General features: G+C 35.5%; 1 protein-coding gene across 1 annotated transcript; it reads right to left on the reverse strand.

Annotated features, from left to right (window-relative positions):
• Window positions 1-6,787: 6,787 nt before the first annotated feature.
• Window positions 6,788-7,345, reverse strand: LOC115887453. Its single transcript, XM_030906884.1, has one exon. It carries the CDS (start codon window positions 7,343-7,345, stop codon window positions 6,788-6,790), a length of 558 nt encoding a protein of 185 aa, XP_030762744.1.
• Between the last annotated feature and the right edge of the window lie 14,728 nt (window positions 7,346-22,073).

A 22,073-nucleotide genomic window follows, 5' to 3' on the forward strand; every position in this document is an offset into this window, starting at 1 on the left:
TTCGGAGTTACGGGGTGTTTTTCAAAAATATGCATATTTAACAAATCGCTGTAACTTTTTTGCTATGGAAAATTTTGTATTTTTATGAAAATATTTCCAAAGCACCTTTTTACGTAGAATTTAATGGTTTAAGTATAATTTTTTAAAATTAATAATTTAAGAATTATCAACAGAAAATTTGATTTTTTATATGAGACACCCTGTATATTTTTAATTTATTGAAAAGAATTTAAAATTACCTTTCAAAAAATATAACACACTTGATATTTTGCTCGATTCCTCTTCGAGATATAGAGTATATAAAAATTCGCCCGCTTTAAATAAGTAGGCTTTGAACGGCACCGGCTGTAATGCAAAAAAATTCTAGCTGTGAGCATCAATTAAAACGAAAATAATATTTGCTATGAGAGATGCAGAATTTTATAATAATTTAAAATATATTTAACCAACATCAACACATTTAAACTATATCTAATAACAACAAAAATAAATAGCAAACTAAGACATGAGATTTTGCTACGTTTGTTCGGATATGTCGACTGTTCGGATATGTCGACAGTCTTCTGTTATGGACAGTTTTTGAACATTTCTCGCGGAATTCATTAACTCAGTGGGGGTGAAAGATACTCTCTTATAACTGCTAAGTATTTCTAATTCTTGTCTAGATTATACGGAAGAATAAGGAACCTTTATTCTTCCGCAAATATATCCATGGGCAGATTATAGTCAGGCGGCCTCGACGGCCAACGTCTGGGATCTTGGTTAGCTATTCAATTATTCTTGAAATTGGCTGCAAAAATTTGCTGATAACTTCAGCGTTCAGAGGCGGTGCGTTGTTTTGCTGGAAAAATATGTTTTGGAGTTCCATTAAGAGCATATCATCAATAAGGGGTCCAAAGCCTACTAGTTAAAAGTGGCGAACTTTTAAAAATTCTGTATTTCGAGGGGGATTATAACAAAATATCAAATGTGCTATATTTTTGGAAAGGTAATTTTAAATTATTTTCAGTCAATTAAAAATATAGAGGGTGTCCCAAATAAAAAATCAATTTTTCTGTTGATAACTCTTAAATTAGTAATTTTAAAAAAAATATACTTAAACCATTAAAGTCTACGTTCTATAGAAAAGGGTGTTTCCATTTAAAAGCGTCGAATTTGACCCACCCTGTACAGGTAAAAGTAAAAACAATCTTCAAATTGTCACGGAGTTTCTAACAGGACACTGTCTCCTCAACGAACACCTCAGTAGCCTGAAGCTGTGAAACAACGGCGAATGCAGATTCTGTAGGGAAAATGGGGAAACACCAGAACACCTTATCACTGAGTGCGCCGGGTCGACGACCATTCGTGCCATGAACTTTGGTACGGCTGATGTCGAGGATGGAGAGCTGGCCTCTGTGGAGCCGTCTCAGATACTAGCTTTTGTTCAAGCCCTGAGACTGTATGATGAGTTATAACTCGTTATAACTCAAGAAAGGGGAACACACAATAGATCTGTAAGGTCATTCTAACACGGCATTAAACCAGGTGAGTCAGTCTTCGTCTTGCATATGCCCATCCTAATAAAAATTCTACCAGTCGCTGCTGCAAGTAATGTCAACTGCATATTTTCTCTCAAAGTAACTATTTTTGAATATTAATCTTATATATTTAATCTAAAGGAAAACTGTATAAATTTCAGTTCACTTTCATTCGAAAATTTAACAAATTTAATAAGCATTTTGACGTAATTATTTTGAAAGTTCTAAATATAAGTTAATTGAGCAAATTTGTTATGATTTTCCACGCGAGGGCAAACGTATATCTTTGTTTTCAGACAATCACAAATATTTATTTAATTGAAAAAATGGACGTAAAATCCATACCACAAATATGTAAATCGTTAATAACAAAAAACAAATTATGACATACAGGACGTTGTTTCTAGTCGATTCTCGGTAATATTGACTTAAAGGAAAGATACCTATATGATAAAGTATTTTAAATTATTTATTTATATATTTTTTATTTTTTTGGTTCAAATTTATTTACTTTATTTTTACTTAAAATATGCTTGATTTTCTTGATGTTGTTGAAGTAAAAATCGGGCATTTGTACTTATTGTGAACCATAATTTTACTTAAAATCATGTTGTTCATTATTTTTTTGAGTACCTACCTTCTTCATCTTACGCTAGGGTAGAAACAACTTTCATTTTATATTAAGAATGTTTCTGTCAACACGACAAAAAAAATGCAAATTTCCAATTTCACCCTAAAGAGCCATAAACTTCTTACCACTATATAATAATCAATTTTATATTGTATGCGGGGGACCTGGAATTTCCAATTTAAAACTATTATAATTTCTGTTTGTGTCTCATACAAAAAATACACACTATACAGGGTGCTCTGAATTGTATTCGGGAATCTTCTACACCGTAATCTGCAGATAAGATTATGTAACAAGTTCGTATCCATGTCCTAAAATGCTTCGTTTCTTAGATACAGGATACAGGGTGCAGAAGTTTCATTTTTATTTCGTTTTTATTTCCCAAACCAAACCAAACCAAACTAACGTCGATATTTGCATGAAAAGTGGTGTGCGTGTTTGTTTGACACAAAGGTTTGACATGATAAATTCGATTTTCGTGTCAGTGTCAGTGTGACTCCCAGAGCTGCAACAAGTCAGTTTTAAAAAGACTTTTTTAAAAAGTCGTTTCTAACATCAAATTGATTTAAATCTTAAGTCAAATTCAACATAAAGTTATAATGATTTAAGTTATGAGTCTTTGACTTAAATCATTTTATTTCAAGTCTCAAGTAAAATCATTTTTGTAAAGACTTACATCAATATAACGTTTTTTAAGTCGTTTTTACGACTTAAATCATGATGATCTGTAAGTTAAGTCAGTAAAATGACTTAAAATCAATATAATTACCTTCAAATGAAGACAACCAGAATTCAATTTAAGTACCTTTTTTAAATGTTAGTATTAAATTTCTTGTATTAACGATTAGGCGATTTTCTTACCAAGTATCATATTATTAATTTATTGTAGGTACAGATGAGAATAAAACCACTTAAAACAAAACGATTTATTTTCAGAATAACTAATATAATCAACAATAAAAAAATAAACATAAAGAACACAAACACAACTTATATTAAATTAAATTCTATGATATTTTGTACAGGATGACCCATTTTAGCGATTTTTAAAGTGTTTCTCGTTTATGAGAAGAGTTACAAAGATGCGGGTTGCTTTTTAAAAAAGACTTAAATCTTTTTCTATTTCGGAATCAAGATTTAAATCAAAAATCATTTTGAAAAAGACGTAAATCTTAACCCTTAAGTACTAACATATTGAAATAGTCGTGCCTATACTAACAGACCGTCTGAGAGACGCATTAAAAAAAATTCATATTTTGTTCGTGACTAACAGATTTTTTGTAAGTGGAGTGAATCATTAGCATTAAAACTACAGGAAAAAAATATCTAATGCTTATATTATGCGAACATGTTTTATATTTTTTAAATAAAAGTACTAATTTTGGATTTTTGACATATCTTTGTTTTCATCGAGATAGAAAAAAAAGCGAAAGGAAAATGAAAAATATATTGATTATTATATTTAGCATATAAAAACCTATCTATTAAGCACAAAAAAGCAAAAGAAAATATAAAGAATAAAAAAATGACAATGCCTAAAGATTGGCTTGTTCCCTACACACTTTTTTGCGCATTCCAAACAAATTGTTCTGTTCACTTTCTTCGATATTAGTTTACTGATCGTTCACATCCATATTTTCATCACCTATATCAAAACATACACAGCTACATACCATTAGATATTAGTTAAAAACCGTTTTTTTTACCTTCTAATTTGAATTCAGAATTATGATCGCTCTCTATGGCAAAATTTTCGCCACATTCGGATTCTTTGTCACTATTTTGCTATTATCGCTGCCAGTCCTTCAAACCACTTTAGAAGAGTATCCTTGTAATCTTTTTTGCCATACTTTACATGTTTTGAGCTACTAGGTTCTTGATTCATTCCACAAATTTAAAAAAAACACTTACGTTAACGCTAACACTCCGTCTGTCAGACGGCATCGACAGTTTGAACTAAAATATTTCGAAAACTACACACTTTCGCAAATTGCCCTGCCGGCCTTTAATTTGTTTTGATGCGTATTGAAATTACATAGTTGGATGATAATTAGAAGTGGAGAGGAGAGGAGATGTCATATGTCCAGCTAGTCCTTTACGTCTGTGAGACGGGGTGTTAGTACTTAAGGGTTAAGTCTTAAATCAGCTTTCGAAAAATGACTTAAAATCAAGTAGCTTAATAAAAAAAAAGACTTAAGCTTTCTGTGAGCTTGGAGCTCTTGTGACTCCTACTTATAAGGGGCGCCACCTACATGATTTTTAAGTGTTTTGAAGAGTAATAATTTTTTGTCAATACCTGTATTAAACTACTGAGTGAAAAAATATACATTTCCGTTATTTCTTGCGTAAAAAAAAACCCACAAGTAATGGTTTTCAAGATACTTGGAATACAAAAATAGTCAATACATGCATGTATTATCATTATGACAAAACATAAACATGTTGACTAGATAGTTTGATTGAAATGATGAATTTGGAAACTTTTTATTTTCTTTTTAATTAATCCTAATTTTTTCTAGAAAAAATATGACAAAAGAGTTTCTGTCGAACTTTTGGCAGAAACATATTTCAAATTTATTATTTCAGTCAAATAAGTATCTAGTCAACGTGTTTAATTTTTGGTAATGGTGACATATATTGACTGCTTCAATTCCAAATATCTTGAGAACAATTACTACTTTTTGATGTAAAATAGGGCCGAAATGTTTTTTACTCAGTAGTGTAATAAAGATACGGACGAAAAGTTGGTCTTCAAAAGAGTTCAAAAATATGTATGTAGCGCCCCCTACAATTAATAGTCATACTGGCATCGACATCGAATTTCTCAGGCCAAAAAACTTCCAGACACCAGTTTTCATGCATATAGGACGATAGTTTAGAAATTATTTAGGAAAAAACGAAATAGAAATATATAAGTTGTACACCCTATAACTTCGAAACAAAGCATTTTAGGACATTTTGGACCAGAAATCCCTCCTGGCATCGAAATCGAATTTCCCTTGCCAAAAAACTCCCAGACACCAATTTTCATGCAAATAGGACGATAGTTCAGAAGTTATTTAGAAAATGACGAAATAGTAATAAAAGTTCTACATCCTATATCTTCGAAAGAAAGTATTTTAGGACATATTTTTATACGGACCAGGAAGCTCATCTCCATTGCAGCTCTTTCTTCTTCTTCAAATGCCTTCTTCGTTGCGAAGGCTGGCAATCATCAGTGTTATACGTATTCGTGACACAGCCGACCGAAATAGTTGGTTTGTGGTGCACCCGAACCAGTCACGTAAGTTTCTCATCCATGAATGGCGCCTTCTTCCTACACTTCTCTTTCCTTGAATTTTTCCTTGTAATATCAGTTGGAATAGGTGGTACTTTTCTCCTCTCATGACGTGTCCAAGGCACTGAAGTTTCTGCAGTTCTTTGAACTAATGTTATCGCCTAATATGAAAGGTAAAAAATGGTACATATCAATTATGTTCTGTAAGTTTGATATATGTGCTGCTAATGCATAGAATATTGCTCGGTAATATTGTTATACAGTTAATAAAGATATAACTTGGAGTTCGGAAGAGGCATTGTAAAGGAACTGTTATCCAAATATAGTCAGAAATCAGTTGTAGCTGGAAGAAAGACAGCGTCCATCAGGGTTTCTGCCACTGTCTCTGGCAGACATCTTGTAATCAATTCACAGTTAGACATCATAGTTAGACATAGATATCTAAAGCTGCAAAAATAAAACCAATAAATGTTGTGAAGTGTCCGATTACATGATAAATCATTATGAAAATTTTTAGTTAATTTTTAATTATATGTAACACATTTTTGGCAATAAAACTTAAATATACATAAGAATTATTTTTATTTTTAGATAGTATTTTAAATGCTCAAGGGGTCGCTAATGACTCAACCACAACCTAAAATGACGGTATTTGTGAAAATGTTTTAAAAATTTCTTGTAGTTTCATGGATATGTTCGTAAAGAAGCCATCATATTCTAAAAAATAGATTTTTATAAAAATAGGAAATCTGGGCATTAATGAGTTAAAACTGATACAATGAACTGCTATTAATACTCAAACCTATATATGTTACACTCTACTCGTTCGGGGTTGCAAGTAAATGAAGGGTCCACAGGAAAAACATGATAAGCGCCATTTCACTAATTTTACAGTAGAGCACCGAACGACTGGTAATTATCAGGTACTTCCTGTGTATTCTATATTTTTACTAGGCATATATCATAGGGGTTTAACAACTTATTGCCCTGCAGAGTTTATACATTTTGTAGGGACCATTTAGACCTACTATAATATTGTAAATCCTAAAATTAAGAAATTGGCACTTAACAAGTTTTCCTCTGGACCCTGTAAATATGGGATAGATTTTTTCAACATAATATGCAGGGTGGTCCGAACTGTATTCCGGAAACATCAGCATTGACTCCTACTACTAGAGGGCACCACCTACATATTTTTTAAGTCGGTTCAGAACGTTCTACGACGTTTCCGACACCTAACCTCCACTCTTGTCTATTTAGCCAGAGATCATCAGGTATTTCTCTATTTTCTAGTTCTTTATCCACACCCTCCCTCCAGCTTCGTCGCGGCCTTCCTCTTTTATTTCTGCCTCGAGGTGTCTACAGTAAAATTTGTTTTGGTATTCTGTGATCGGGCATTCGTTGCATATGACCAAACCATATGAGTTGTTTTGTTCTTATGTCGTCCACAATTGTGTATTCTGCTCCCATAATCTCCCTTACTCTGTTGTTGGTTATTTGTTCTCTTTTCGATTTTCCAGCAGATCTCCTCCAGTAATCCATTTCGGTCGCTAATAGCATATTCTCTGTTCTGCTTTTCAATTGCCATACTTCGCTTCCGTAAGTTATTATGCTTTTCACTACCGTATTATATATGTTCTTCTTATTAGCTTTAGAGATTCCTTGATCCCACAGTACACCATTCAACATAGATAGTGCCCTTCTGCCTTGCATTATTCGATCTTTTATACCCTCGTCGAGTTTTCCATAGTTAGTTATTTTTAATCCGAGATATTTATATTTGTCACAGTTTTTTATCACGCTTCCATCCTCTAAGACTATGTTCTCTTGTGGCCCCCCTACAGTCATACATTCAGTTTTGGTGATATTTACCTCCAACCCCCATTTCTTATACTCCTCTATCAGCTTCCTTGCCATATATTCAAGGTCGTCGTGATATTGGGCTATAATAGGGTATGTAGGGTGTCATCATTTATTAGGGGGATTCCCATTCCTCTACACTTAAGCATCCATTTTTTTAGTGCTTGTTGCAGGTATATTTTGAATAGTATAGGAGATAGGCAACATCCCCGCTTGAGGCCTTTTGTAATTTTTATGCTTTCTGACAATGAGTGTCGTATTTTTATTCTAGCTGTGGTGTTCTGGTATAAGTTCTTAACTGCTTTAAGTAGGTTGACATTTATATTAGTTATTTCCAACGTTTCCCACAATTTATTTAATGGTATGCTGTCATAAGCCTTTTGGAGGTCTATATATAGTAAGTGAAGAACTCTTGATCTTTTGCCGTTTTTTTCTCTAAGACCTGTCGACCTGTGTTATGGTAAACAGATGATCCACAGTAGACCTTCCCGCTCTAAAACCCCGCTCTATATCTGTCATCATTGACATAAATTAAACATGTTGACCAAATAGTTATTAGACTGAAATCATAAATTTGAAATGTTTTTGTGCTAAAAGTTCGACAGAAACTGTTTTATCGACATTTTTTGCATAAAAATGAATGATTAATTTAAAAAAATAAACATTTCCCAAATTTATTATTTCAGTGAAATAACTATCTACTCAACGTGTTTATTTTTCGTCAATCATCACATGTATTGACTATTCCCATTCTAAATATCTTGAGAACGGTTGCTCGTAGCGATTTTTACAAAGAGATATTTTTTACGTTAAAGCCATTGAGATGTATATTTTTTCACTCGGTGGTTTTATACAGGTACGGGGACAAAAAGTTATTACGCTTCAAAACAGTCAAAACACATGTAACTGGCGCCCTCTACTAGTAGGAGTCATATTGATATCAAAATCAAATTTGTCATGTCAAAAAACTCCCATACACCAATTTTCATCCAAATATTGACGTTACTTCAGAAATTATTTGGAAAAAATCGAAATAAAAATGAAACTTCTGCACCCTGTATCTCCGAAACTAAGCATTTTAGGACATACATTTATACGAATTTTTTTACTTATTTTTTTCTGCAGAATATGCTGCTGATGTTTCCGGAATACAGTTCGGACCACCCTGTATAAGTTCCAATTATTGTCAAATATATAGCACACTTACTGCTACACTCGTATGTGTTAGCGGTATGTTTTACTTAAATTATACTACTAATATTTTATTTGTTTTAGTTATTTTGTTGTTTATTATCATTATTACAGTTGGGGGTTGGAACCGTTGGTGTTACAACAGCAAAATAAAATACTAATTCATCACAATACACCAAAACATTTTACTTTTGTTCTGGATGCGCGTACCACTAACCATGTTAGCATTATCAGCAGATTCATGGCTATTATTCACACATTATATTAATATTTAGTATTATCCTTGTTCATAAGATTTTTACTACGAGTATTCAATAGTAAAAAATAACGATTAAAAGATATTTAAAATGATTTATTCATTGAAAATAATTTAACTCATTGTGCTCGTTATGTTTTTTTTATTGGGACTGAATCAATTGATGTTTTTATAATGTCAATAAAGTGTGTAAACCTTAACGAAGTTTCAAGTCTGTCGAGAACCGTTGGGATATTCCAATATTCCGTCTGTACCACTTTTGATTATTTGTTCCTGTAATTTCTCAGTAACAGTAAACGAATTTGTGTCGGTTTATTTTTACCATCAGCGTCGTTTCAGCAGAAACACTGATTACAGAAAAAATCTGTACTTTACTTATTACAATATTTACACATTTTTATCATCTCATGGGATTTAATGAAGTAATGAGGAAAATAATAAACAGTTTTTTCATAATAACTGGGTTTTTTAAAAATTAAATGTTTTGTCCCAGGTATCACTCTAGAAGAAATCACGCCAGTTTTTGTTGTGTCGGCATTTAATATGAATCGATGTCTCCATATATTCATCAGAAATCCTGATCAAAGAAAAAATCTGGACTTTACTTATTACATTATTGACACTTTTTATAATCTTATGAAATTAGCTAATATGGAAAATACCTTTTCCGGTATAAAGTGTATTTTAATAAAATAAATTATATATTATATTTTGTCCAAATTTTTGGAAAGGAAGGAAGAAATATATATAGGTATAGTTTATCTGAAGTCAGTTGGGATAGATTGGGACTCGGGACTAAGAAAATTAGAGTCTCACTACTTCCAATTGACTTCGGAAATACTATAATAGTGGGGTTAAAATATAGCTTCAAAGACGAACTTTATAGATATTTCTGATATTATTAGATATGTTTAGGTTACGTCGAATTTTCTTGGAGACATCCTTTCCTAAAGAATTTCTAAAAGAGGGAATGTTATCTTCGTCGGTACACATTTCGAACAACACAGATGAAAATGGATATTCTCTAAAGATTCCTTATTATTATTATTACTAACTACGAAGACTCGCTCTTTGATAAACCGTCGCACTAACTCGATTCCGAGAGTTTCTACACAATAGGATACGCAGAAGATTTAATTGTACTCAATGGAAAATTCAAAGGCATCCTGCGTCTAAATACAGTTGGACCTTAGAAGAATTCAAAACTATGTGTGGAGAAATTCCTCTTTGTCAACTCCAAAAATATTGATATGGTTCTTTTAATTAAGAAATTTAGCCAAGTGGCCCAGCTGAAGGTACCTTTAAATTAACATTAATAAATGCAAAATTAAGCTTGGTATGGGAGGTTAAATACCTTGGTCTTGGTGTGACCTTTGATGCAATACTTAACTAGATTCTTTACATAGAATAAGGACTGAGAAAAGTGGATGCATCCCGTAATATCTGTAATAACAGGTATGGGAGCCCCAGGTCTGATGTGGACAAACCAGACACCGCGTTTGGCATGAGGTTGTAAAAATGACACCTCTCCTATAGGCATGTCCAGATGGCATTTCTCCGAAGTCTGCCTTTACCAAGCAGTACGAGAGTTACACCAATGCAATGGAGAAAATGAGAGCGTATCATGATGTAATTAATATATTCACAGAGCGATAAAAAAGGACTGTAAACTATTTTCACGAAGCCTGAAAATGATAGGTAAATGGGTCATATCCTATCGGTAGAAGGCAATCATATGGCAGTCAGGGAGAATAAGAGATATATCTAGCAGAAAACAAACGGATCAAAGCATCGCAGAGTCTTAACTGATAGTAGGTAATCACTTTTATCTATATAAAGATTCAAAATAACTACTGGGTCTGGAAGGAATACCAAAAAGCATCCATTAGTTTTGGTTAACGGACACGCACAAGTTATTATCATTAATCCAGGCGCACAAGGTAGTGACAAGAAAAAATACTACAATAAAAAAACATATGAGTTATTAGTTATAAGTTATTATTATTAATCCAGGCGCACAAGGTAGTGACAAGAAAAAACACTACAACAAAAAAACATATGAGTTATTAGTTATAAGTTATTATCATTAATCCAGGCGCACAAGGTAGTGACAACAAAAAAAAACACTACAACAAAAAAACATATGAGTTATTGACTAAGAAGGCAGCCGATTAAATATGTTAGAACTGACCCTCCGCAGAATATTGCCTATCGCAGCGATGGGAGATAGACTTAACGACCTTACCTGTGACCTTACTAAGAAGTACTAGGATGAAATGCAAAAAGAGTTGCAAACGAGTTAACGAAATTTTGCAGTAACCAGTAATTAATGTTCAAAAACAGTCTTTGAATTACAAGTGAAATACTACATTAGATTCTTAGAGGTGGCTTTCGGCCTGATCCACTGCGACCTTCTCAGATCTATTGTGGTCCTCTTCTGATCCTTAGATTACATTCTCCAGTCCTATTCTTTTCACAAAGTTTAGCAACTTGGAGACTGAACCCTCCATGTAGCTACTTGGCAATGGCCTATCATTGCCTATTACCGGGAACCGCACATTTACCAGGCTGTCACACCGACATAAAATGTGTTCTGACGTTTCTTCTTCAGATTGGCAGAACCTACACATAGCTTCGTCTGTCAATCCCATCAGCTTTAGATGCCTATTTAGCTTACAATGCCCTGTTAGTAGACCTACTACAGCTTTGACTGTCTTTCTGTCCTTGCTTATCAAGTCTACCGTGAATTTTGGCGAACGTTCTACAATGAACCTTTTCGCCTGTCTGCCCTGGTGAGTTTATCCACCATTCTAGAGATTTGTTGGCCACCCATCGCTCCGTGGCCATTCTCATGACCGCCTTTGCAACGCCGCAGAAGGGTTCTGGGCCTATGAATGGCATTGATGAGCCTTGCTTGGCCCTTTCATCTGCCTTTTCGTTACACTTGTGACCCTCGTTCCCTGGCACCCAGGCCAACGTAACAGTGCTACGTTCGCCCAAAGTATTCAGAGCACGCACACAGTCCCCCACTAGTCTAGAATTGACCTCCGTGGAGCTGAGTGCCTTTAGCGCCGCTTGGCTGTCTGTGAAGATCGCCACAGAACGATTTGTTCTTTGTTGCCTTATTATTTCTTCTACACAATAGTGGATTGCCGTTATTTCTGCCTGGAAAATTTGACATCCTTGGATAGGCTTACGTGGAAGGATCTCCCTTGTTTCGGCCCTACTATTCCAGCTCCTACGCCTTCTGACGTTTTTGAGCCGTCTGTATACCAGGTTGCCTCAGCTTGAATGGGTACACCTTTACTCCAGTCTTCCCTTCCTGGTATGGTTATATTAAATTTGTTGTTGAAGCTATACCTAGTAGCTGTTGCATCAATTGGTAATCCCAATACTTTGTCTGCTTTTAGCTCTTCGATTAGCTTCTGGTTTGCAGCACTATGCGTTTGGCTTATGTGCTGCTGACCGTGAATTAACCTGTGCATGACAGATCTGGCTTCGCCTTGTATGAAAATATGTAGTGGTGGTAAGTTCAACAAGACTTCCATCGCATTTGTAGGAGTGGTTTTTATGGCCCCAGTTACACACAGACACGCAAGCCTTTGTGTGGAACTTAACAGCCTTACCGCACCCACTTGCGATGTCTTTGTCCACCACGCCACCGACCCGTAGGTTATCATGGGTCTTACTACCCTTGTGTATAGCCATAGAGTCATTTTAGGGTTAAGTCCCCAGTTTTTTCCACACATCCTTCTGCACCTACCTAAAGAGATGGCAGCCCTCTGTGTTGCTTTCGCTATGTGAGTATTCCATGTAAGCCTTTGATCAAAAAATATCCCAAGATACTTTGTTTCTTTGGCAAATGAAATCTCCGTTTCTCCTAGCACTGGTGGTTTTAGGCCTTTTGGTGCTATCTTTTTTGTAAAATTGACAATTTGTGTTTTCTGAGCATTGACTGTCAGTCTCTCTTGTTTGCACCACTTGTCAACTTTGTTTAGGGCTGTCTGCATTCTTTCTGATATCATACCAGCAAACTTGCCCCTGACCACAATTACGATGTCGTCTGCATATCCTAGGCAATAAAAACCTTGTGTGGACAGTTCGTTGAGGAGGTCATCTACCAAGGTTGCCCAAAGTAGAGGAGATAACACTCCTCCCTGTGGACAACCTCCACCCGCTACTGCTTTGATAGTAGCTTGCCCTAGAGTGGAAATCACTATCCTGTTTTCTAAGGCGGCCCTTATCCATCTACATACCACTGCAGGTGTACCTCTTCTACTCATTGCATTTACTAGTGAGTCGGTAGTAGCATTATTGAATGCTCCCTCAATATCTAAAAAAGCGGCCATTGCTATTTCTTTGTCCTCTATCGACTTTGAAATAAGCCTATTTAAATCATCTAATGCAGCATCCGTGGATTTACCTGGTTGGTATGCATATTGACGATTGCTTAGGGGACTATCCCTTAGCACTTCGTCCCTTAAAAACCTATCCAAGAGCCTCTCTAGCGTTTTCAGTAGGAAGGAGGATAGGCTTATCGGTCTATATGACTTTGGTGTAAAGTCCGATACCTTGCCTACCTTAGGAAGATATATGACCTTAACCTTTTGCCATCTTTCTGGTATGACTCCCCATGCCAGGCTAGCTTTGAGAATCTTACATATGTGAGGTATTAATTCCTCTATTCCCATCTGTAATAGTATGGGATATATACCGTCTGTACCCGGAGATTTATACGGCTGGAATTTATTTATTGCCCATCTAATTCTACTTGGTCTGGTAACTTCTGTGGCAATTTTCCAATCCACAGGCCTTGGCCTGGCCAGCCTTGGGTCTAGGTTGGTTTGCCTAGTAGAGTCCCTCAGAATTAGCGAGGCCGGAAAGTGAACTTTTACTAATTCTTTAAGAGACTTTCTTCTTTAGTTTCTGTATAAGTGCCATCAGCTTTCTTAATGAAACCTATTTCCTTGATGGATGCCCCATCTTTTGCCAGGACTTTATGGATACGAGAGCATGCCGGGACATCTGTAATTTCCTCGCAAAACTTTCTCCATGAATTCCTTTTGGCTTTTCTAATTTCTTTATTGTATTGCGTGAGCTAATACCTGTAGGTAGCCCAATCTTGGTTGCTTTTGGCCTTGTTAAAGAGGCTTCGAACTTCCGATCTTAACCTCTTCAAGCCGTTGCTCCACCAGACTGTATTGCTACCCGTGTTTTTCTTAGTTTTTTTCTGGACAGTTTTCATGATAGGCCGCCACAATTGCTTCGCTTACCCTTTCCACTGCCGAGTTTAGTGCTTCTACGCCCTTTATCTGTTCCGTATTACCGTCTAGATACCTACTGAGAAACATTCTAAATCCTATCCAGTTTGTATCTCTTGGGTTACGGTATTTGATTTCTGACGGAAAGATATTAAGGTTAAACCGAATATGTCTGTGGTCCGAACACGACGGTTCGTCCGACACATGCCAGTTTGTTATGTTATCACTTACCTTGCCTGTGCAAAGAGTTAAATCTAAAACTTCCTTACGAGCCCTAGTGACAAACGTAGGTTTATTTCCTATATTGGATATTAGTAAACCCTCAGATAAGATGAAATTTAAAAAAGACTCACCTCTAGTATTAATGTTAGTGCTGACCACACGGTATGGTGTGCGTTAGCGTCACATCCTATAATGAGATGTATTCCTTTTTCTAGGCAGAATGCAACGCAGGCAGAATGTACGTCGCTTATAATGCTAGGTGGACATTGAGCTTCATCGCCAGGGAAGTAGTCTGAGCATATCACCATTCTCTTTTCTCCTTCTTCCGTGGTTAGTGTTAGAATAGCTGTAACTACATCATCGGTGCAGAGCACCGGTATTAGTGTACAATCTACTCTATTACTATGAATTATGCACGCTCTTGGTCTTATGGGCCCAGGCGTGCATAAAACCTTACCTTGTTTAGATGATAGACCAGCAATTTTCTCGCCTATCCTCCAGGGTTCCTGCAGGAGGGCCACATCAATGCCTTCTTGTTCCATCCTTCTGACCAGCGTTGCTGAAGCAGCTTTTGCGTGCTGAAGTTTGGCCTGCAGGATCCTTATTTCTCTCTTCACTGCGAAGAGTTGGAAGGGTCAGGTTTACAGGACTCTTTCTCCCCGATGGATTCCGCGAGCTCTTGGACCAATGTCCTTTTGAGCGGGCTGGTTCCATCCAGAAGAGGTTCTTCCTCCACCTGAAACATCGGTAGGGATTGCTCCCCTTTTACATTACAGGTAGTTGCGTCTGGGTTTTCCCGCGACACTGTTGTCTTCTCTTCTTTGGGCCGGAAGGTCACCCTTCCCATCCCGTAGAAGGGAGACATTTGGTGTTCCTGGAGAGCCTCTCTTGAACCTTGGTCCATCGAGAAGGTCCACAGAACCCCCTTGTCTGAGGGTTTACTGCCCCAGATAGTCCACAGATGCGTCCTGAGGCTATGGTTACTTATTCCCAATCTCTTGAGAATCCTTTTAGCCTCAAGACGCTCCCCGTCTTTTTCGTCCGGTATGAAGACGACACATGCGTTGGGCCTGGGTATTTCATCCCCCTCCAGCACCGCAAGAGAGGCACCCTCCCACGGCGCTAGAGACGGAACGACCTCCTTTACCCACTTCGCAGTAGTGTCATCCGCACAGATTAATTCCAGGAATCCCGGCTTGTACGTGCCCCTCAGAAATCGGACCTGTAGTTCTCTTTCCGGAATCGCTTCGTACACAGTCAAGATGGATTTCTGGACTGCCATAAGCTTGTCCGGTTCCATCCTGACTTCCGGGAAACCCTTATGTACCACCGCTAACCTAACGGAAGCAGCAGCTTCGCTATAAGACACACCTTCGGTTTTTGGCCTTTTCCTCTTGCGTTGGCTTTCAGGTGGTGTGCCTTGGTCAGACCTTGGCCTTTTTGGCCCTTCGGTCGGTGGTTTTACACAATTTGTCATGGCCCTTGAAGGCTTTGACGGCTCCTCTGTTGCCCTTTCAGCAGCTTTGACAAAGTTGGCTTTGATTACGGCCCGTTTGGCCTGTATGTAATCTTGGCCTTCTTTTACTCATCTGGTGATTTTAGCTTTAGAGATGCCAGATAGCTTAGCAGCCCTGATTTCTGCATCTGTCATGAGATCTACGTCTTCCGTCGCAGTTACTCTGACAGACTTAGTAGCTCCTTGAGCGTGGGAGGATTCCTTTGAAGTTCCCGGCCTTTCGGCTTGTGGAATTTCTCTGGAAGTTCCCTGCTTTTCAGCTTTAGGAACCTGTTTTGTGGCCCTTGAGTTACCATGTCCCTCAGCTTTGGTTACTTTTGGCCTTTTGTTGTATTTTTTTACCTTTGAGATTTATTATCCATATTGGTCCCACGAGAAGCTAGGGAAAGGAAGTCCACCTCCGCAGAGCCCCGCATACGGAGGTAAGGTCTAGATCCGATAGGGTGCGACCTGTTGCCCCAAAAGAACCGTTCGTGACAGCTATAACCCTAGTGCCATCCAGCCTTCGCCTCGGTGTCTAACAGCTTAGCTTGGGAGATGTTTATCGACTTCCCGGTTTAGATCCACTGAGTTCAGTTTCAACAGGGCCACCTCGTGAAGGATGTGATCAGAGATCACATACTCTCAATCATTGTTGAGAGTACCCAGCGGTCTTGGGAGGGTTCATGGAGGTGCAATGTCCTAAGACTCTCCGTGCAGGAACCTTCTCCCCTGAAACTGAGTTCCTCAACCCCAAGTGAAATACTAACCGGATTTTGCCCACTCAGTAAACACATCTACAAAATGAAGTCATGAGATACATCACTCTGCAGAAGCGAGATGTAAACAAATCTAAGGATGTAAACGAGAGAATGTATTATACGTGTGTAGACTCTCGTTGATCAGAGAGTCCAATAGTTCAATCCCGGTCTACTCTAGCAAATTTGCGTTAGACACCCTTGAGTGGCACAGCGACATTCTTTACAAAATTTGGCTAGTGGTTAGTGGGCCTAGTGACGATGTGTATCTTCCAGGGAGGATGCACAAGTAGCTCAATCCTAAGGAGGCCTAAGTGGATTGCACTTCTTCCATGGATCACATGAGATTAGATCTTTCAATTAATTTTAACTAAGTCCGTCTCAGTTTTTACTATCACCATCTAATTCCTATTTTTAAAAAATAGTACCAATTTTATATTACTCTGACCGATAGTGTTTTCCTAGTATGAAACTGGTTACATGAGAAGAATCAAGTTTGGCAATCACTATATTATGCATCTCAAAATAAGTATAGATATCAGTAATGTACTTAAATATTCTTCGGATAAAATGTTGGGGATATAGATAACACTAAGACATTGGTATTAATTAGTATGTTTTAAAATTATAGATATTATTTACCACAATGGAATAATATCTTATATATATAACAAACAAAACTTAAAACAAATTTCGAAGAAGTTCATGAACTAGATATCTATAGATGTTCTTGTGATGGGAAAAACCATTGTATAGTTAACCCGCTGCATTTTTTACAAGTAAATAATTAGCGGTTGTATTTCTTATCTAAATTATTCTTCTTTTTTATTACAAACTTTGTTATCCAGGTACCCTATATACTACAAATCAACAATTAAATTTCTCCAATAATATATCATACATAGATCGTAATTATTACATATTAAAAATACACCTTCGCGTTTGTAATCAAGACGTTCTTATTTCTTTTCTTGTTTACTATTGTTTCATATGTTGCAATTTCAAAAGCTGTCACTGAACCGTAAACCAAAACACAACATCATGGGAAAACCCCTGAGACTTCAAAAAAGCAACGTTTGTAATAGGGTAAGTCGTTGGTAAGTGTACGTACTTCGCCATTAAAATGCAGTTAATATCAAGTTTCTGATATAAATTTTAATTGGGCAAATAAAACTCAATGCAAATAATAATTAATTTTATTTAAATATAAAAATATTAAGACTATAATTTCTGTTTTAAGATTTAAAAGAGATTTTATACAGGGTGTTTCAAAAAACATGTGCCATCTCTCATGGGGAGATTCCTCACGTAAAAATAAGATTTATTTTTCATATAAACATAGGTCCGATTCTGCCTTAGATTGATTCTGCTTTGTTTCGTAGCTACAGGGTGTTAAAATCTTTCGATATTTTTTATAATTCTCTTATAAGAGAATAAGTAATAATAATATACTATAGTATACTATATATACCCAAGCAGCATTTGGACGTCGGGACAACGTTGTGTCACGCGACCAAACGTCGGGGCGCAACGTCGGCACAACCTCGTGCCAACCCTAGTCTGCACTAGTTTGGAGAATAATTTTTGGGTCGAAACGACGTTGGATACCGACGTTGGCTAGAAGCCTAATTTAGTACAAATTGCAACGTTGTTTAAAATCCTAATTCACAGAAATACAAAACTAATATGGCGTCTAAGTCGCGTTTTATCCTAAATTGGGATAATTATAGTAAAAATATTATATTTATAATTTAGTTAGAGACATATGTCAGATGGCAGTGAAGGAAAACAAAACAAAAGTATTTAAGTGTGGAGGATGTTTGAAGATCATAATTATTGAAACACTTTAACCGACTCTGTAACTCGTTACCCAAGGTAAAAAGTTAAACGCAAACAACTTTATTGATAAATGTATTGTTTCTACTTTAAAAAATACTAATGGGCCTTGAAATTAAAGAAGTTTTAAAAATTTTCTTGAATTTTTTTTTTAGTAAAATGAGAATAATTTATTCGCATTCGAAAAAATTGTTTCCGCGTATTTTTTAGGGTCAAATATTTCAAGTTAATGTATTCAAAAAGCAGGAATTGCTATTTTAAGAACGAAACATTTTCTTATTTAACAACATGGCGGCTTTAACTTTGTTGTTTTGGAGATTAAGATGGAGTAGTTCGAGTAGTCGCATACTGGACTAATAAAGTCGCAGTTCGGCCTTAACAGGTAGTATACTAGTCGCAAGATTGCCTAATTTAGTCATTCTAGAGTCTAGCTTGTGCCGCCCTCTATAATCTAAATAAACGAGGAAGTGTCGGTAATATATGTCGATGTATATTTAAATTTAGTTTTATATGTACCTTTCTTATGTCCCATTTTAATTAAGTTTTTTTTTTATAAAAACAAAAACAGCACTGAACTGTCTGACTGAACAGAACAATGAATTGAAAATTTAAGATTTAAGGTTATGGTTCAATACAGTTGCAAAAAGGTAGTGACTCTACGTCCTACCAACGTAAGAATAAGGAAATCTAAACAACGTTGGAATTAGTAAAACAGACGACGTTTGCATAACGTTGGAATAGGTCCTGAAACTGACGTCGGAAAACTCTATATTATCCAACGTTGTAACTACGTTGTCCAAATCACCTAAAGATCACTTAAGCAAAAAAGGTTACAAGACAACGTTTATTCGACGTCGCAGAAGCTTCTACTTTGCTGTAGTACTAGTCCAACGTCGGCACAACGTTATAAAAACGTTTAAATTTATTTTAATACCCAAGGTAGGGAGCTAACTATTTTTTGTAACTAATCCAACGTTGTGTTAGTGTAGTAAACATGTGGTCGCAAGTCGTGAAAATGCTACTTGGGTAATATAGTAATAATATACTAATAATATAATATAGTATACTATATATTACTTTATATATATAGTATACTATAGTATTATTATTATATAATTATATATATATATATATATATATATATATATATATATATATATATATATATATATATATATATATATATATATATATATATATATATATATATATATATATATATATATATATATACTATAGTATACTATATATACTATATATATAAGTAATAACTCTCTATAAGTACTTTTAGTGATTCCACTAAAATTTTGAGGGTAAAAATTAATATAAGTGCTACATATTTTATTGCTAAAAAAATGTCGATAAATCCATCAGGGACGTGCAACGTGCATATAGGTTACCACTAGAATATTTTTCAAAAAAAAACATGCGCCACTGACTTTTTTCTTTTGATTTCAAAATTGCGTAGGCCGTTTAATGCCTATTAAAAGTTATCTATTGATATTTTGTCGAATTGAATAATCACAATAAATAAAATAAAAATAAAATTAATAAATTAGGTATTTTGCCTAATTTATTATTAAATATTATTATTATTAGTCCAACTTACATCAATTTCAAATAAAAAAAATAATGGTATTTAAGATAATTACAAAAAAACTAATTTTAAAAAAGTTTTAACATCCTGTAACTCTAAAACTATGCATTTCCATACAGGAATACAGTTTATAGGAACTTTTTTTCATATTTTTTGATGAAGAATCAATGAGTACTTATTTAAAACTTTCGGAGGTTGTAATGATAAAATACATATTTTTTTTAAAGGTTGCTATTAGACTTGGATCCAGGCAAATTAATAAAATTGCGTTTATCTCATCAAGGAGGCCGAATTCGACAAAATATCAAGAGACAACTTTTAATCGGCATTAAACTGCTTACACTATTTTGCTAACAAGAGAAAAAAAGTCAGTGGGGTACATGCTTTTTTTAGAAAAATATTCAAGTGATAACCCATATGCATGTCCCTTGTGAATATGTTGACACTTCTTAAGTTTTTTAAATATGTCGCATTTATAGTAAGTTTTACCCTCAAAATTTCATTCGAAACGCTAAAAGTACTTGGAAGAAAATTATAATAAATCGAAAAAATATTAAGAATTTAACACCTTGTAGCTACGAAACAAAGCAGAATCGGACCTATGTTGATATGAAAAACAAATCTTTTTAAATTTTTACGTGAGGAATCCCCCCACAAGAGATCGCACATGTTTTTTGAAACACCCTGTATAGAATGTTGCATGGGTAAAACACAAAATAAAAAATCTCATATAACTTTTTAATTTTTTATTAAGGTTCCTGTATTTTTCATTATGTAACTTTTTCGAATTTGACAGAAAGTAATCTCACAGTAGTTAAATTTAATATTTTTTAGTAAAAATATGGTGGTATGGTTAAAAATTGACTTTATAGAAATAAAACTTCTGATGTTTGTTCATGTATATATACATGATACAATCGAAAAAAACGGCGTCGCACACGGTTGAGGAATGGCAATCGAGATAATTTTGGCGAGGTCAAGCCCTAGACGTCATTTACTTCGCCCGTAATCTTCCTAATTTATTATCGATTTTCATTCCCCAGCCATCTTTGACGCCGTTTTTTTTTCGATCATACAGTAGATAGAAAATATTAAATAGAAACCGTTCAAACATATTTTCAGATTCACTATATCAGATTAGCAATGGTTCACAATGGTAGCTTAAATATAATAGAGGTGTCTGAATGGTCTGAATCTATATTAATTAGATTCATTTAATCCTTTGTTTTTAAGTTTAGGTTGTGGTTTAGGCCATCCAATATTCCGTGAACATAGAACCACTACGTATTTTTTGAAACAAAATAAGTTAATTGAACATAACTTAGAGGTGGGCAAAGATTGAACGAGTCGTTCATTTGAACGAGTATTAAAAATGAATTGTGAGATTCGATTCATTGTTTGCAATACGGTTCGTTCAATTGAATCGTGGCCAGCACGGATCCATAACATTTGAACGATGAGCCGTAAAAAAGAATCGTGAGGATTGAATCGGATCACAATGCGATTGTTGATTCAAAGACTCGTGAGAATTGATTCATTGCTTATAATACGGTCCGTTCAATTGAATCGTGGCCAGCACGGATCCATAAGATTTGAACGATGAGCCGTATAAAAAATCGTGAGAATTGAATCGGATCACAATGCGATCGTTGGTTCAAAGAGTCGTGAGAATTGATTCATTTCTTACAATACGGTTCGTTCAATTGAATCGTGGCCAGCACGGATCCATAACATTTGAACGATGAGCCGTAAAAAAGAATCGTGAGAATTGAATCGGATCACAATGCGATTGTTGGTTCAAAGACTCGTGAGAATTGATTCATTGTTTATAATATGGTCCGTTCAATTGAATCGTGACCAGCACGGATCCATAAGATCTGAACGATGAGCTGTATAAAGAATCGTGAGAATTGAATCGGATCACAATGCGATTGTTGGTTCAAAGACTCGTGAGAATTGATTCATTGTTTATAATATGGTCCGTTCAATTGAATCGTGACCAGCACGGATTCATAAGATCTGAACGATGAGTCCATATCAAGTTCATTTCGCTTTTAAAAATTAACCAAGGCATGTGTTGACATGAGTCAAAAAACAAAATGTTCAAGAGACATATGGTTCTGATTGTTTTAAGGTTAGGCTAAAAATCTAAAACAATCCTTCAATTAA

This window comes from Sitophilus oryzae, unplaced genomic scaffold (genome assembly GCF_002938485.1).
Source record: "Sitophilus oryzae breed Bouriz unplaced genomic scaffold, Soryzae_2.0 scaffold_575_pilon_pilon, whole genome shotgun sequence".
NCBI classification, from domain to species: Eukaryota; Metazoa; Arthropoda; class Insecta; order Coleoptera; family Curculionidae; genus Sitophilus; species Sitophilus oryzae.

Bases quoted from the DNA above. Each gene is read 5' to 3' on its own strand.
- LOC115887453 (XM_030906884.1), bottom strand. From the start codon at position 7,345: ATGGCAAGGAAGCTGATAGAGGAGTATAAGAAATGGGGGTTGGAGGTA.